The 15,789-nt window shown below is 44.9% G+C and overlaps 1 protein-coding gene across 13 annotated transcripts in view; it reads left to right on the top strand.

The window, feature by feature from the left end:
- The window catches only part of Grip1 (glutamate receptor interacting protein 1), a 667,949-nt gene that overhangs the window by 598,817 nt on the left and 53,343 nt on the right, over positions 1 to 15,789 (top strand). For all 13 annotated transcript variants that reach the window (XM_076554188.1, XM_076554184.1, XM_076554182.1 and 10 more), the window contains 3 exons: positions 7,501 to 7,645; positions 10,252 to 10,391; positions 10,562 to 10,756. In XM_076554188.1, coding sequence (XP_076410303.1) covers positions 7,501 to 7,645; positions 10,252 to 10,391; positions 10,562 to 10,756 — 480 coding nt within the window. The remainder of the gene's footprint in view (positions 1 to 7,500; positions 7,646 to 10,251; positions 10,392 to 10,561; positions 10,757 to 15,789) is intronic.

The raw sequence follows: 15,789 nt of genomic DNA, 5'->3' as shown, positions 1-15,789 counted from the left end.
GTGTGTACCAGTAATACCAACTGGGGAGGCAGAGGCAGGAGGATTCCTAGGTCTTGCTGGCTAGCAAGCCAGATTGTCCAGCCCTAGGTTCCTTGAGAAATCCTATCTCAAAAGAGAAGGTGGAGGGTGATTGAGGAAGACACTGGGCATCCATCTTTGGCTTCCACATACATGAACATACATGAACACAGACACACATCTACACCTACAAGTGTGATAAGTGGCTATGTGGATGTACTTGTACATGGCAGCACTATTTTTAAATGTTCTTGGAACTTTCAGAAGTAGGGCACTTCCTCCTAGTCGGAGGAAGTAGGTCACTAGGTGAATGCCTTTGAAGATTATACTAGGAGGCAAACACCCTCCTCCACCATGTACCACTATTACCATGCTATTCTCTGCCTGAGTACCTGGGGCTGGACCCTCGGAAACGATGAGCCAAAATAAGTACTTCCTTTACGTTGTTCTCACAGGCATTTTCTCACCGTGACTAATACACTGCAAGATGGCAAGAGAATACAGAAGCATTGAGTTTTCACCCAGGAGACTCAATTGCCTTGAACTGGAAAGAGTTTATGAGGAAGGGACAGGAAGAGAGAATGTCACACAGCCAAGCAGGCTAATATGCAGAAGTGTAAAATATGTGAAGGATGTGGTAGGAGATGAGATGGAAAGGCATGCTAGGACATCACCGTGGGCCTTGTAAACTGTGGGAAGTTTAAGGTTGACCCCAAAGCCCATGGGAAGAGCTGCTATGGGATCTTACATGGGGAATGAGTCCAAAGTCATTGGTTAGACACCACTGGTTTTACTCCTGTTGGATGAAAAGACTGGGAACACCAAGCAGACTGGCTTCACAGCTGGGAAATTACTTTACAGATAGCTTCCCCGAACATCAGTTCCCTCATCTACAAAGATCCGTATCGTTTAATATCTACAGTCTATGGCTGTCTTAAGGATCAAAGGAAGTCATTACTATATCTTAGCAAAAGGTTTATACCTAGTAGAACCCAGTGAGTGCTATTAACAGCCACAATTAGAGGAAATTAATTTTAGCTTTATTTTGTGATGGCTTAAAGGCTTGAGGAACACTTGGAGTTTTGAGTATTTTTCTCCCTCTAGATTCAATGACATTTTGCCTTCAGAGGCTCTTGTGTGTTATCGTAGGAATGTAGCTGAGCAGGGCAAAGGAGAAGGCTCTTGTCCAGGTCCATAAAGATGTACAGAACTCTCTTGAAATGAAGTCTATCATTTTACCTTGACCGTGTCTTGTACAGAGCCATGCCATCAAGAGACATTATAGATACCGCTAGGTCCTAAGGAGGAGGCAGGTGGGCAGAGACTGCGCAAATTGATACAAGTGTATCCGTGACCCTGTATTTTTGCCCCTGAAAGAGGCAGCTGCTGTGTTGGCTCTTGATTTCAATCATCTTCCTTCAGCTGTAGAACTTGTTTGTAGAATTGTCAATTCTTGGCCTTCTTCATAGGTTCTCATAGGTATGGGGAAAAAAAAAATATGTCCAGGCTTGTCCTATCCATAAGAAATTGTCTTTGTTTACTGTATAAAACAGTATTACACAAATTTAGTGTTTACTTCTAGTTGCATTTATTTATTCTATCTGGGCTTCCTTTTGTGTTCTGTTTTCAGTTTATCAGTGTGAGGTCAAGCTAAGTTATTTGAAGTAGCTATTCCCCTAAAACCTAGATTGGAGAGGAGATGCGGTCCCATGAGTCTTGGCTGTGCGTTGAGCCCTGGGAGAATCTAGCGGTCGCATGTTTGATCTCTCGTAGTAAAGGCACCCAAACTTGAGGCACCCAAACCTGATAATCACCAGGGCTCTTCACACGGCCAACTGGAACCCCTCCTCTGGAGTCTGTGGTTGCTCCAGGTCTGGGAAGGCACAGAAAATTTACATTTCTAACCAGGTCCCAGATGATGCTGAAGTCTTGCTGGTCCCCCGAATGACGTGTTGAGACTCAGAAAGGATCACTTTCATAAAGACGTTTAATTCCGCTCATAAACCTTCCGTAGCTCCTGCGAACCCCTCAGTGGCGCTGCCTCGATGCAACCAGGCAAAATGGAGGGGCGTCTGAGTGGTTCGTTCCCCCCGGGCTAGTCCAACTACAAGAAACTCAACCATACTCCAAAACTAATCCCATCTTTTTATTTTTTTTTATTTTATTTTATTTTTTTTGTGGGCGTGAACTTTGATTGACCTGCACATGTATCCCTTCCAAAGCCTCGCTCCTGAATCCGAACCTCCTATTTGGCCACGGCAGCAGCTTGCCATTATGGATGCAAGCCAGATAGTGTTCATTTTGTTAAACAGGCAGCAGTCAAGTAAGCTGAAAATAACATCACAGATAAGTAATGCAGCAATTCTGCATCTGTTCTGCGGTCCCATTAATTTCCTTAACTAGAGCTAGACTGAACATAGGAGCAGGCTGGCCCCTTTCCTGCCTTTCACTATTAGCTGTAAACCTGCTGTTGTAATACAAACGCTGCTTATAATATCATTAACATCTGTTTAGGCTCGCGCTGAAACGTGCTGGTGACGCTACACCCTGCCTTCACAGTCAGTCTCTCCCGTGGTTGAAGATTCTAGCTGCTCCTACCTAAGCTTCGAGAGTTAGAGCAGCCTCAAGGACAGAGCGGCTTGGCGAGCTTCCACCTCCAAAATGGTCTGGACATAGCTTTCCACATAGCGGTTAGTGCCCTCCTCCTGGGCGATGCGGGCTTTCAGATGCCAGCTGGGCTAAAACTCAAAAAGGCAGATGGATTCCGGAGTTCAGCCTGAAGTTGAACTGACTGACACTCTAGGAACCTTGTAGGGAGGAAGTTCAGGGTCGGCTGATCCCCCGTAGTGACCACCAAGGTCTTAGCTTCACACTCTGGATGGAGGTGCGCTGTCTTTGTGTCACCTGTCTTGAAGACGGAACATAGACTTGGCCTAACGTGGCTGGCTAACACATGAGTCAGAGCGCTCTTCCTGGGAATCCGGCGGCATGCTAACAATCATCCGTCCTGTTGCTCTTTTTCAGCATTTCCTGAATTCTCCCCGACCCCAGACAGGGTTCTAGGATGTGAGGATACGAAGATAAAGCCATGCGTTTAGGTGATTTTAGTCTAATGAGAGAAATCATTTAAAACAGAGGATAGGGCCTGGAGAGATGGTTCCGTGGTTAAAGCACTGGCTCCTCTTCCAGAGGGACCAATGTTTAGTTCCCAGCACCTACCTGGCGGCTCACAGCCATCTGCAACTCCAGTGCCAGGGGCTTCTACAATCCTCTTCCAGCCTTCTTGGGTACCAGGCATGCAGGGGGTACATAGACATGTATATGTGAAGGCAAAACACCCATATACATCAAGTGTGTGTGTGTGTGTGTGTGTGTGTGATTGAAAGTATACACCAGAAGATGGATCTTGTCAAAAATTGGTCCTTGGGATGAAAGACTGAGGCACTGTGTGGCAGTACCATGTGGACTTCAAAGGTCAGCTCTACCTGGCTGAATCTTATTTTAGCCTTTAATCACTTTCATTCAAGAAAACGTAAACTATTTTTTTTCTTCTTAGTTAAAGGGGGAGCTAAAGGTGAGAAACACTAACATGATAGACAGAAGCTATGAGATGTCCCCCAGGCAAGCACACCCAAACCCAACTTCCTCGGAAAATAAGGCCCACACAGAAACTAGAAACTTCCTCGGAAAATAAGGCACACGCAGGTCAAGTCTTGAGGTAGAAGGAGAAATTCCCCAGGAGCACAAGGGGGAAGGAAGAGATGGGTACATAGGGGGTAAAGTCTGAAGACTTCACTCATCCTCAAAGGGCCAGGCAAGGACTTGTGAGTCTATCAGGAGACTCTGGGGTTTGGGTTGAGACAGAAGAGGGCAGCGAGGCCCTCTGGAACTCCGCTCTTGCAAAGGCTTGGTTGTAATCTATTAAGGAGTTGGGGAACTCATGAGGAGGCTTCACCTAAAATCGCACTCTATTCAGATTGGTGGTTTGAAGAGGCTCCAGGAAGAAAGACCAAGCCTCGTGAGTGGGCGGCACTAGTGAAATTGGATGCGGAAGGAGGATGAAGGCCGGGTCCCAAACAGGAAAACCATTCAGAAGAAAACCTTACTTGTAAAAAAAAAGCTAGGCAGAGCCAGGCTGGGGCCTCCTCAAGGGCAAGTCACAGAGGGAGACCTGGGCACCTTGCCTCATAGCCAGATGGGCCATGTGGTTTAGATAGGACCATGTAAGGGCAGCCCCTGCCACCAATGGGAAGAAGGGGCAGGCTAATCCAACACCTATTTACTTGATCAGGATAATCAAACACCTATTTACTTGAGCGGGCTAATCAAACACCTAGTAACTTGAGGCATCTGTGTAGACATTTCTAGGAGTGTCATGGGTTTTTTGTTTGTTTGTTTGTTTTTACCTTGTTAGTAAAATTGTGCACAGAGACAGTTTTTAAATTATGAAATTTCAAGTCCGTACAGAAAACAGAAACAGTGCCGTGGACCATCTTTGCGTCTCCCAGCAGCAGCCATGGTTTGCTAATTCTCTGTCTAGTTTCTCCTCCCTCTGAATTATCTGGAAGTAGTCCCAGGCGTCCCGTCCTGTAAACATTAACAATATCCCTAAAGGAAGGTCCCTGGAAATGTAACCCAGTTAAAAGTATTAGCGGCGATCTTAATATCATCATGTATCTCAGCAGTGTTCCTGATTTCCAGCAGCATGGTACTCATTTTCATATATATATATATATATATATATATATATATATATATATATAGAGAGAGAGAGAGAGAGAGAGAGAGAGAGAACAAGAAAGTGAACAAAGAATAAGAGAGACAGAGATAATTGAGATGTCTTTTTTATTTTTTCTGAGACAGGGTTTCTCTGTGTAGTTTTGGTGCCTCTCTGTAGACCAGGCTGGCCTTGAACTCATAGAGATTCACCTGGCTCTGCCTCCCGAGTGCTGGGATTAAAGGCGTGCGCCACCACCGCCCAGCTTTGAAATCTATTTTTTTTTTTTTTTTTTTTGGTTTTTTGAGACAGGGTTTCTCTGTGTAGCTTTGCGCCTTTCCTGGAGCTCACTTGGTAGCCCAGGCTGGCCTCGAACTCACAGAGATCCGCCTGGCTCTGCCTCCCGAGTGCTGGGATTAAAGGCGTGCGCCACCAACGCCCGGCCCTGAAATCTATTTTTTAAACAATTGGTTTGTTTATATTAGAATCCTCATAGATCTACTTTTTGCCTCGCCATTACCATTTGAAGAATGTGTTTTTAGTATAATGTTGCCGTTTTCTTGTTTTGTATCTGTGTCACACACTGAGTGCTCAGCAGTTGTCTTCTTTACCAACTACCCAGGTGCTAATATAAAACGTCCCCATGTAAGCTGGCCTGAAATGGCTATCCTAAATCCACCTACTCTGTCATCCTCTGTGTTATTTGTCCTTTTGTGATGTAAGGACAAACTAACTGGACAAGGTCTCTCTACTCCTCTCAGCAAGTGGGTCTGCCTCCGAGTTCACCTTCCTCTCGGCCAGTATTTTAATCTAGGCTGAAGCCTCACCTAAAACTTTTCCAAAAATCCCTGGGTCTCCTGTGGCTTTTAACTGCATTTTCCCAATTCTCATAGAAAGCTAATGCCTCAATCTGGATGATGCCTGGTGCTTGTTCTCACATGCAGATTACATGGAGCACACCGAAAGGTCATGGTTTGCCGAAGAGCACACCCTCCTAACAGAGCAGCCAGTGGAAAACCAGCAGAAAGAAATGATATTAGCTATTATTTAATAATGTCAGGGTCGCTAATCAAATGAATCATTCCTGATTCTACCCAGAATATAATTATTGACGCAGCTTGCAACAGAAATATAATCTACTCACTAGATCCCTAATTTGTTTAGATCAAAGACAGCTCTGGCAGGTAACACAACATTATACTATCAGAAAATGTGGGCTTCTGAGCTTGAATTCACTAAACCATCTCCTGATGCTTCTCTCTGGAGCCCTGAGTAGTTCATGTTGACCAGCCTGTTCACCACAACGTAAGCTGCAGCCTGGAAGAAACTTGGGGGCCATCTCCCAGAGCTCTTCAGCGTGATGTGGAGGAGCCGAAGCTGCTGATCCCGCGTGAGCCAGATACTGAGTACTTTTATAACCTAAGGCGTTGATCCTAGCACTGCATCTTATGGTGGGTGGCCTTTGATTCCCAGCATGAGGAGCTGGTGAGGAGCAGAGCCCATGGGAAGTGGCAGTGGCAGTGGCTGCATTCCAGAACTCCCGGGCTGTGGCCAAGAATAAAGTAAATGCTGATAAGAGAGGGCATGTCCCTGCCCACATTACTCCCCTGACCTTGCCTTTTATGTTCCCCCTAGTTCTTCACTGCACACACAGATAATTGAATTGTTAACTCAAGCTTTTCTTTGCCTCTTTATTTGAGCATTTCATATCGTAAATGAATAGCTGCTTACTGCAAAAAAATGTGGCTCCGTGAATACCTTACTCTGTACACTCTGACTGTAAAAACTGACTGTTTTCTTCAAGTAGTTACTGGACCATTTCATTGCATCCCGAGGTACAGAAATGAAACGGCTCCTTAACCATTCACAGCTCTCAGACCAATGGATAAAACAAATGGCAGGAATTCTAAACATAAGCAAATAAAAATCCTTTGATCCTGAGACTTTATCGTGGAACCCGAACGAAGTCATGGCACCCACCGTGTGTTGAAAGTGTCTTAGGACATCTTTCTGACCAATGTTTGGGGAAGAACAGAAATGTCTCCTTTCTTACCACTATTAACTGGCCTACAGAACACATGACTATATGGCGGCCTGGTAGAGGTTCCTGCAATGTATGAACAGTTAGCATCAGCTCTTACTCTGTAGCAGAGACAGCATTATTCAAACCTATGTTCCAGTGCCCCTGGGATGATCAATGGGACTAAGACACTGTCAATGGAATTATATGGAAAAAAAATTTCTAAAATCCTGGTATTGTCTTTAAGATAACCTCTCTGAGTCCAGTGCAAACAAGTATTATCATTTGACCCAACCCTGTGCAAAACTGATTTTCTTAGGTTGAGAAATGGTATGTTTGTAAATCCTGGAAATGGACATTTTTCTGAGTTACTGAGCGGCATTCTCATTCTGTATTGTCTACTCAGCTGTGTGTTTATTCCATGGGCATTGATCACATACTTAGTGGAAGGCTGGCCAAGCACTGTGCCTGGCAGAGACATAGCATGGAGGTTCTGTGGCCATCATTAGGTGGGCCACCCACTGGTTAAATACAAGCAATTCCCCATCCCTAGTGCTCACGACAACTTCATCCCTGAATTAGAATGTGAAATCCTATTATAGAAATGCTACTTCCTGAAATAATTGTTTTCTGAGCCATAGTGTTTCAGCAGTGAAGTCTCAGATTTCCTGCTCTACGGAGGAATATATGCATTATTTTTCTTTTTCCAACGAAACCAATTACGATTCCTTGGCATTTACTGCAGATGAGCAAGAAAGTTCCGGAGCGATTATTTATACGGTGGAGCTGAAGCGCTATGGGGGGCCCCTTGGCATCACAATTTCAGGAACTGAAGAGCCGTTTGATCCTATAATCATCTCAAGCCTCACTAAAGGGGGATTAGCTGAAAGGTAAAATTTGAAGGAACTGTTATAATTACCTGTGGCCGAGAGGAGCTTGCTCCCTCACAGCTGTGTGAAAACATGCTCGCTTCTCCTGGCTGTTTATCTGTTGACTTTTAAATCTGCACAGAGGATTGATTTTCAAGCTTGGGAACTCTCCGGCAGAGCTTTGACTTGACGTTGAAGGGCATCTTAACAGGCGGTGAAGGATGCCATAGGCTTAGCATGGGTATTACTCTCTTTAAAAAAAAAAAAAAATGTGTTGGGAGACCACAGTCGGCTGCCGGTACATTGATACTATGTCCATTTTGAGAAGAGGAGACTAAAGTTGAGGGAGGTTAAAAGGCTTGTCCAAATCAATTCTGCAAACATTTGCTGAGCTTTCTGTTGCTTGGCAGGTATTGTACTAAGCTTCTCTGTATTGCGGGGACGATAATGAAGACTTGGTCCTCAAAGCCTACAGCTGACAGAGTGTAGTCACCCTCTCAACAGTGGCTTGTTGAGCACCGTCCATTTGTTCTTTGACAGGGATACACCGGGCCCACCTGCTCTCTGCCCTCCCTCCACTGAACTGCGCTTTTTTTTCCCCCTGAGGCATGTTGCTGGGCACACAACAGACTCCCTAAGTTATCTATTTTCCAGTGACTTAGCTCGAGAATGCTCAGGCACATCATTCAGGCTGACATTTGATGGCAGTCGTTTGCAAGATACGAATGTAGCGCTGCAGAATTTCAGAACTACAAGGGCCCGTATTTAGAAGTCAGCTCACTTGACAGCTCTGTCTGTCGGATGAGGGGGCTGAGGTGGCGAGCCAGGGCTACTCGACTGGGATTTAATATTCTGATTTTAGCGGAGACACCTGGGAGAGGGTGTATGCTCTTCAGGTATTCCCCCCCCCCTTCCTAGTTAATTACTGTTGGACAATGAGAGATTCAGCAAAAATGTTTCTTTGCACCTAGATCTCACAACCTACATCTTTCTTGAACCAATACTCTCTATGAGAAAAGAGTTGTTTTTTTTTTCTTTCAGAGAAAAATTCCATAACTCAAACTACAATGGTTAAGCAGCCCCTCCTGACCAGTCCACGCTGTACCATATCTGTCCTCCAAGTTATAGTCCTACAACAAGCTGTGTTCAAGGCACCCAGTCCCCAGCAACCCTGTAAACAGGGTTAATTCCTTCGTTATCTGAACTTATAAAGAGACCCAGTGCAGCCAAGGTCTGACATTTGTACTTAGGCTTGACTCTTTATCTCAGGGTAAAGATTCAGTCATCTATGGTCTTCTCCTATCCCTTTCTCTGCTTCCTCACAATGACACATAAACATCAGAATTGTACATTCCATTGTACTCTTTCAGATTGGATGAGGGTATAACGAGAAAGGTTAAAAGATACAGCTATTCAGTGTATTAATCAGCAAATCGATGTCTCTTCTGGGGCTGGGAGATGGATGCCTTAGCAAAGCATGTGCTGCACAGGCATGCAGACAGAGTTTGTATCCCAGGTACCATGTGAAAGTCGGGGGCAGAAGTGTGCACCTATCCCCACAGCACCGGAGCACTACGAGAGAAGGACCATTAGAGCTCAGGGTCAACCACCCTAGGCAAATTGATGAGCTCCAGATTCAGTGAAAGGCTATGACTTAAACAATAATAAATCAATAAATCAATAGAGATAGATAGATGGATGGATGGATGGATAGATGGACGATAGATAGATAGATAGATAGATAGATAGATAGATAGATAGATAGATAGATAGATAGATAGATGATAGATTATATATATATATATATATATATATATATAGAGAGAGAGAGAGAGAGAGAGAGAGATAAATGAGGTAGAGGGTGATTGAGACCCAGTGTTGACTTCTGACATTGACATGCCCACACATACACATGTATATGCACACAAACATATACATATACTACACACCCAAAAAAATGATTAATCAGTTGAGGGGTTGAATGTTTTCTTTATCCACATTTCAAACCAAGCTCTTATACACATTTTCCATCTCATCCTCGGGGCTTCCCTTTGAGATGATCACCCCCATTCTAGTGGTGAGAAATTAATACCCAGAGAGGTTAAAATAAGGTGACCCATGTCATCACACAGCTGACCTGGTGGGTGACAGAGACAGACTTAAACTTAGCCCTAAATAATCCTTTTCAACCCTCAGAATGAGGCAAAGGCTGCTGCAACTCTTGTCTGGTCTGATTGTCTGCCCCAATCTCTTGAACTTGTCTTAAAGTGAGCACCGCTTTGCATTAAACATTTTAAATTGTGGGAATCAAGAATGTTGCCTGCTACACACTGCTACAACTGTTGTCCCTCTGAGTTCATTTCCTGGGGACCTGTAAGGAGCTTACCAAATGACTCAGCTTTCTTGGAGTTTAAAAAATACCCAAGACCATTCTCACAACTAATTAAGACACTCTTTCTAATTTTATTGGAAACTACTAAAAAGCAATTCACAACAGATGCATTTGCGGCATTTCCCAAGAGCAAGCTAGAAGTGAATTTTAGAGACCTCACCAAGTCTTTATTATAATTAATGTGCAGGCATATTGGGAATTTATCTCCCTTCTCTACCCCTGTCTGGTGTTCCAGGACTGGAGCGATCCACATCGGAGATCGAATTCTAGCCATCAATAGCAGCAGCTTGAAGGGAAAGCCTCTGAGTGAAGCCATCCACTTGCTACAGATGGCAGGAGAGACTGTAACCCTGAAAATTAAGAAACAGACAGATGGTGAGTGGGACAAGAGTCCCAATTAAGAATTTCCAGTGTGTTTCCTTCCCTAAAAGAATGCGCTTAGTATCTGTGTGTGTTTCTAGGGAAATGGCTCTCCAGCTAGAATATTCAAGAATCTTTTTATTTGAATTTACACTGATGCATACCCTCTTTCCCTGTCTGTAAAGCCCAATCAGCATCAAGTCCCAAGAAGTTCCCCATCCCCAGCCACTCGAGTGACCTGGGAGATGGTGAAGAGGACTCCTCCCCAATACAGAAGCCTGGCAAGCTCTCCGATGTGTACCCCTCCACGGTGCCCAGTGTGGACAGTGCTGTGGACTCCTGGGATGGGTCTGGAATTGATGCCAGCTATGGGAGTCAAGGTATGGAAGATTTACCTCTGTTCCATGTGCAGAATGTCTTTTGGTAACCTATATCTTATGTCCACCTTGGACAACCTGAGCACTTTCGCCTGTTGGCCTAGAATTCTATCCTTCTTGTAAGTCATGGGCATTTATCATACATTGATAGGCCCCTGATGGCCAAGTGTTCCATATAGAAAGCTTAGGTGGATATGAAGCAGACCGTTCGGCAGGGTTAATGGAGACAGGTTCCATTGTGTTATGGTTTTAGCAAGCATTCCACAAAGATGGGAAGGGGGATCTGAGCCTGTAAACAAGGGAGTTGCCAATGACCAGTGACCCCATTGATTCCTGGGCATGCCTGGCTTGAATGAAAACCACAGTTTTCCTTGGTACTCATTGTTAGGGTGATGTAGTTGTGATATGTGAAGGTGTGTCGTAGACATGTCTCTACAGACATCCTGCTGCCATCCATAACACAAACAGCCTGGAGAACAGGTTTGAGTGTATATCCAGCTACCTCTCATCTCGGTTCCTATTTCTTTTTCATCAGCCACCTTGGTTGTGTCCCTCTCTGCCAAGTCCTAGATAGGTGGGGGAAAATTGAAAGGACATGTTATATCAATTTCCCCGAGCCATTACATAGATATGATATTGGAATTTGGTGGAGAAGATATGTCGGACATCTCAGGAAAAGTTCAAGATCGATTATGGGGTGTGTGTGTGTGTGTGTGTGTGTGTAATGGTGTGCTGAGTACAAGCACAGAAGTGCAGGAGACCAGAGATGTCCCATCTCCCTAGAGCTAGAGTGACAAGGAGTCGTGAGCCACCGGATGTGAGCACTGGCAACCAAACTCAAGGCCTCTGCTGAGCCATCTTCTCCAGCCCCCACCACAAATAAAACTCAACCCTTCATTTATCCGGCAATTCTTCCGAGTCATGATATCTTGTGACATGCTACCCAATGTCACATTTTCATTGCCTGAAAATGATTGGGACGTAAGAAGATGCCAGTTAAAGGACCCTAGTCAAGTTTTATCACAGTAAGTGGAGTTTCTTTATTAGTGGATGTGTTGATTTATTCTTTACTAATGCAGAAACATTTTTACACACATTTTCTCAAAAGGAAACTATTGATATCAGTGAGTTCTGCCCTATGAGGTGATACATGTAAACTCAACTATTCCAGCCTTTTGCACCCTAAGGCCAGGACCATGATTGGCATATGAAATATATCTTTTCCTTAGTAAAAGATGAAAAACTACTTTATGAAGCATTTCAAAAATTGAATAATAGTCATAATAATATAAATTTAACACTGACACATTAAAATCTTTATAAGGCTGAAGAAACTAAGAGATTATGATAATGGAGCAGAGTTGAGATAATTTAAAAATGTAACAATGCCTTACATCGGTCGAATGCTTGAGTTGACTAAACATGTTCACATGACGAGTCTCATGAAGGAAATGACAAGTCGAAGGTCACTGTTGGTCATGGGTTCCCGTGTGAGGGGAAGATGCAGAAGCCAGTTAGTCTGACATCTGGTGTGGTCCTTGGGGCTGTGTCCAGCGCTGCTGAGTGTGAGCGTATTGTGTGTCCTTGATCCCTGAGCTGACAGGCTCTCTCTGCCTTCCCTCTCTCTCCAGCAGTTCTGACAGCTCAGAAGTCCTCACTGTGTAGAGCTGAAATCAGCCCAGCCCTTGGTTTCTGTCAATTATTCTTAGTTACACCCTCAAGGTGATTCAGAAGCGGCTCCAGCCCTGCTTCCACATGGCAGCCCTTTTGGCGGCTGGATGATGTTATCGCTTCTCTTTTAAGTTTTCCTTCTTCAAGCAAAATAGCCCAGTTCCTTTAACTGCACCCCCACCTAACCTATTTTTGAGCCTCTTTATTGGCCTGTGGCTCTCTCTTCTCAATATGCCCAAGTTTAACTCTGTGCTTATTCAAGTATAGCACTCAGAAACCAGTACTCAGCTCAGCAAGCCTGCCCTGTTCTCATGAAGACAACAGATCCCGCCAGGGTCACCCACTGCAGCGTGTGGGTTTGGACTGCACATAATAATCATCACTCATTTTGAGCTTGCTGTTCATCAAGATCTCTGAGTCTGGGTTTCTTAAGGCATTGCGTGAAAACCAGGTGGAGTTAGCTTTTGACTGGTTTTTTGTTTTGGTTTGGTTTGGTTTTTTGTTTGTTTTTAATTTTTCAAGACAGGGTTTCTCTGTGTAATGGCCCTGGCTGTCCTAGAACTTGCTTTTGTAGACCAGGCTGGCTGTGAACTCACAGAGATCCACCTGTCTCTGCCTCCCAAGTGCTGGGATTGAAAGCATGTGCCACTACCCTCAACACCCCCCACCCCACCCCTACCCACCCCTACCGCACCCCTACCCACCCCCACCCACCCCCACACCACTCCTATCTATCCCCAACCCCGGCTAGCTTGTAACTATTTATATTGACTTTTCATAAGCAAAGTATAAAATATACTTATTTTCCTCTTATTAATTATCAAGTCTTGGCATATAGCTAGTCTTTCCAATTTGTCCCTCTAGCCCAGCAGTTCTCAACCTGTGGGTCATGACCCCTTTGTGGGGGGGTCTCATATCAGATATCTTGCATGTCATTTATGTTATGATTCATAACAGTCACGAAATTACACTAATAAGGTAGCAATACAATAATTTTATGGTTGGGGGTCACCATGACATCTGGAACTGTATTAAAGGGTCGCAGCATCAGGAAAGTTGAGAGCCACTGATTTTGTAGGGTTAGGACGATTGAAAACCAGGCTGGAGAGATGGCTCAGTGGTTAAGAGCAGCGGTGGCTCTTCCAGAGGTCCTGAGTTCAATTCCCAGCAACCACACGGTGGCTCACAACCATCTGTAATGAGATCTGGCGCCCTCTTCTGGCCTGTAGGGACACATGCAGGCAGAACACTGTATACATAATAAATAAATAAATCTTTAAAAAAGAGAGAGAGAGAGAAAGGGAGGGAGGGAGGGAGGGAGGGAGGGAGGGAGGGAGGGAGGGAGGGAGGGAGGGAGGGAGGGAGGGAGGGAGGGAGGGAGGAAGGTTGAAAACCACTGCCCCAGCCTCTCTGACCCAGACAGACCTCGTACACTCTCTCTCCTTTAAGCCTGTAGCTGCCCCAGATTTGCTGAACCCTCACAATGCAAAATGTTCTTTACTGTCCGCCACTACTTCACCCAAATGCCCCACTTACTCATTCAACAGATGTTTAAGGTCTAGCTAGCATCATTCAACAGGATGAGCTCTCCGTTCTCATAGAAGGGCCCAACAGTTCCCAAGTCAGCAAACAACTGCCAACAATGATGAACATTTCTTAATGGAAAAGGAAATAGGCTGGAATGACCAAGAACGATGCGGGAGAAGCAGGGTTGTATAATAAGGGGCTACGGCGGGCAACCTTGATTTGAGTGAGGGTACGAGCTTCGCCTAGTTGTCTCTGGGGTGACTTCTCCCTCTCCCGTTCCCCAGTGCCCCAAGCCAGTCTCCTTTATCCAGATCTGGATCATTGGGCCCTTGGGTCTTAATTATTGCTTCTTCTAACTGAGGAAACCCTGATGGTTTCTGGGATATCGCAAAAGTCGATATAAGAGGAGGAGATCATCATCTCTTGAATTCTCATCCTCAGGGAGATTGATGCTCTTGTGTGGTCTCTGTAACCCTCAACTCTCAACTCAGCTATGTTTCTGTCTGATTATTTGAATTCACTTTTACCATTTGTATATTCCCTAGAAAAAAAAATCTTTTTAATCCAAGTTTAAATACATTTGCATATAATTAAGTAATCTCTTGATTAATTCTTCTATTTTCTCAGTTTCTAAACACATCCCTAATACACATTCCTTGATATATTTGTGTTACTAATGTTTCCATGATTAGATTATTAGTGGTTTGCTCTTATTTTTTTCCCTCAGAAATTGTCAGTTGTGTTTACTTATTATTTCCACTCTGGGTCTTTGACATCACATTTTGCCTTCGGTTTAACTCTTTCCTTCAATCTCTTGGATTTTGTTCCTTTCCTGGTTTGAATTAGATGGCATCATCCATGTATTTCCACGTTTCCTTGTAGTGTTTGTAAGGGTGGCAAAAGTTGGTACCAGAGGCCCCTGTGCCCAGTCATAGCCCAGCTTTCTGAAGAGGTAGTTAAGGAATGCAAACTGCCACACTGAGCGCACACCTCACCCATCCCCCTGTGGTGGCATTCCTGATTTCCTACACTGAGCGCATAGGCTCACCTATCCCCCTGTGGTGGCATTCCCGACTTCCTGCCACACTGAAGGCACACCTCACCCATCCCCCCGTGGTGGCATTCCCGACTTCCTGCCACACTGAAGGTACACCTCACCCATCCCCCCGTGGTGGCATTCCCGACTTCCTGCCACACTGAAGGCACACCTCACCCATCCCCCCGTGGTGGCATTCCCGACTTCCTACACTGAGGGCACACCTCACCCAACCCCACCCCCCATGGTGGCATTCCTGACTTCCTGCTACACTGAGGGCACACCTCACCCATCCCCTATGGTGGCATTCCCGACTTCCTGCTACACTGAGGGCACACCTCACCCATCCCCTATGGTGGCATTCCCGACTTCCTCCTACTTAGCCTCAGGTCTCTACATGCTCATGTATCATTTCCATCAGCTCACCCAGTTTCCACTGAGTTCTGGTGTTTCTACTGTGGTCTCTAGTTTTATAGAAGATGGCTTTGATGTATATTTTTATAAAATAAATTGATATTCTATTTGGTCACCTTCAGCCTTTGCTCCATGACAGGCTTTTCCTGTTATACTGTGTTTCCCTTCCTCCCTCCCTCCTCCTTCCCTCCTCCCCCTTTCTCTCTCCCTCCCTCTCTTCCTCCCTCCCTTCCTACTTCTTCCTTCCCGTTTTTTTTTTGTTGTTGTTGTTGTTGTTATTGTTGTTGTTGTTGTTTTGAGACATGTTTTTTCTGTGTTAGCAGTCCTGGCTGTCCTGGAACTCACTGTGATCCACCTGCCTCTGCCTCCCAAATGCTGGGATTAAAGG

The sequence above is a fragment of the Peromyscus maniculatus genome, chromosome 18 (assembly GCF_049852395.1).
Source record: "Peromyscus maniculatus bairdii isolate BWxNUB_F1_BW_parent chromosome 18, HU_Pman_BW_mat_3.1, whole genome shotgun sequence".
Classification (NCBI taxonomy): Eukaryota; Metazoa; Chordata; class Mammalia; order Rodentia; family Cricetidae; genus Peromyscus; species Peromyscus maniculatus.
The sequence above is the reverse complement of the archived record's forward strand: the minus strand, read 5'-3'. Positions and strand labels throughout refer to the sequence as shown.